Here is a 1,372-nt window from a genome sequence, read left to right as displayed (position 1 = left end):
GCCATCCCCGGAGGGGGCGGGGCCAATGGTGCCGGTATCCCGGGGGGCTTCCGAGATGGGCGTGGCTTAGCGAATAGGGGCGGTCCTCCAAGCGTAGGCTGAGAAGGGAAAACGGAAAACACCACCCGAGCCGCGGAGGGGGCGTGGCCTAGAGCTGGGGTTTTATTCACCGACTGCCAGGGAGGTGGAGCCACTGCAAGCGGCGGGAAAACTGGACGGGCGTTGTAGCTGATGGGACAGGAGGGCGAGGAACTGGGGACCGATGGGAGAGGCGGGGAATGGCCACTCTTGCTCATGAACGTCCTGGATTCCACTTTCTTTCGCTCAGCACTCCCCGGGCATATTCCTTTCTTCCGTTCCCCCCACTGCTCACCCTAGTATTGAACTTTCTGATTTTTTTCTGCCAACCTTCACCAAATGCGACTCTGCCCATCGCCGAGTGGATGCTGAGGACACAACAGCTGGTTCCGATCTCATCTCCTCTGGGAAACCTAGAGACACCTTTCCAAACCTCCTTTCCCCTGGTCGGGTCTCGTCTAGAACTTTCCAACAGTGTCCGGGGCACCGCTGTTCTGCTCATAACCCTTCTTGTCACAAGGCTGCCATTATCTAGTGACAGGGCTTTCTCTCCCGTTAGACTGTGAAGCCCCGAAGAACCTGGCACCGTGCTGGGCACAGTGGACACTCAGTAGATGCTTGTTGAATGGACGCTGACCCGGGAAGGTGTTCTTGGAGGAGGAAGTGAATTCCCCTTTCTGTCCGCTTAGCCCCTCACTGCCCTTCCTCTTCTATTTTAGGGAACTTTTCCTGAGCCATTTCTGGCTAGCTGACCTGATCTCCCTCTGACAGTCCTCCGCCCCAGCTCCCCTCCGATATTCCGACTTGAAGGTAGTTATCCTTGGGTTCTTTTTCACTTCCCTTTCTGCTTCTCAATTCCTTCTGCAGCGTCTGTAACTGCCCAGTTTGCCTCAACGTCCCCTTCTCTTTTCTTTTTCATTTTTTTTCAATTCAGTAAACGTACGCTCCTCGTGTGATGTGTAAGTACATAATACACAGGTCCGAAGTGATTTCGCCTTTTTCGGCAGCCGATTCTCCATCCCCGCATTGCCCAAGCCTTTCCCCCGCAGCCGTGCTCCGCAGGGCTGAACGCACACGTGCATAGTTTGTGTTTAGGACCAAAGGCGGGGGGCTCTCTGCTGGGTGAGGTCGCCGAGCTGCTTTGAGGACGGGATGTTTCAGGCTCTAGAGAAGCAGACCTCGCCGCCCAGGCTGAAAAGCTTTGCGCGGCGGCGACGCTCCCCAAATCGCCGCCCTTTCCTTTAAATCTGCAAACCTAGCGGCCTCGCCTAAAAGCGGCAAAAGACGGAGGAGG

The 1,372-nt window shown here is 56.0% G+C and overlaps 2 protein-coding genes across 7 annotated transcripts in view; one reads left to right on the top strand and one right to left on the bottom strand.

The window, feature by feature from the left end:
• HCN3 (hyperpolarization activated cyclic nucleotide gated potassium channel 3) overlaps positions 1 to 433 on the bottom strand; it is a 9,468-nt gene extending 9,035 nt beyond the window's left edge. Inside the window, exon 1 of the mRNA XM_005867529.2 lies at positions 409 to 433. Within this exon, the coding sequence (XP_005867591.2) occupies positions 409 to 433 (25 nt within the window). The remainder of the gene's footprint in view (positions 1 to 408) is intronic.
• The window catches only part of CLK2 (CDC-like kinase 2), a 13,313-nt gene that overhangs the window by 2,678 nt on the left and 9,263 nt on the right, over positions 1 to 1,372 (top strand). The gene's annotated exons all lie outside the window — the stretch shown is intronic.

This window comes from Myotis brandtii, unplaced genomic scaffold, assembly GCF_000412655.1.
Source record: "Myotis brandtii unplaced genomic scaffold, ASM41265v1 scaffold250, whole genome shotgun sequence".
NCBI lineage: Eukaryota > Metazoa > Chordata > Mammalia > Chiroptera > Vespertilionidae > Myotis > Myotis brandtii.
Note: the sequence above shows the minus strand (reverse complement) of the source record. Positions and strands in the feature narration are given on the sequence as shown.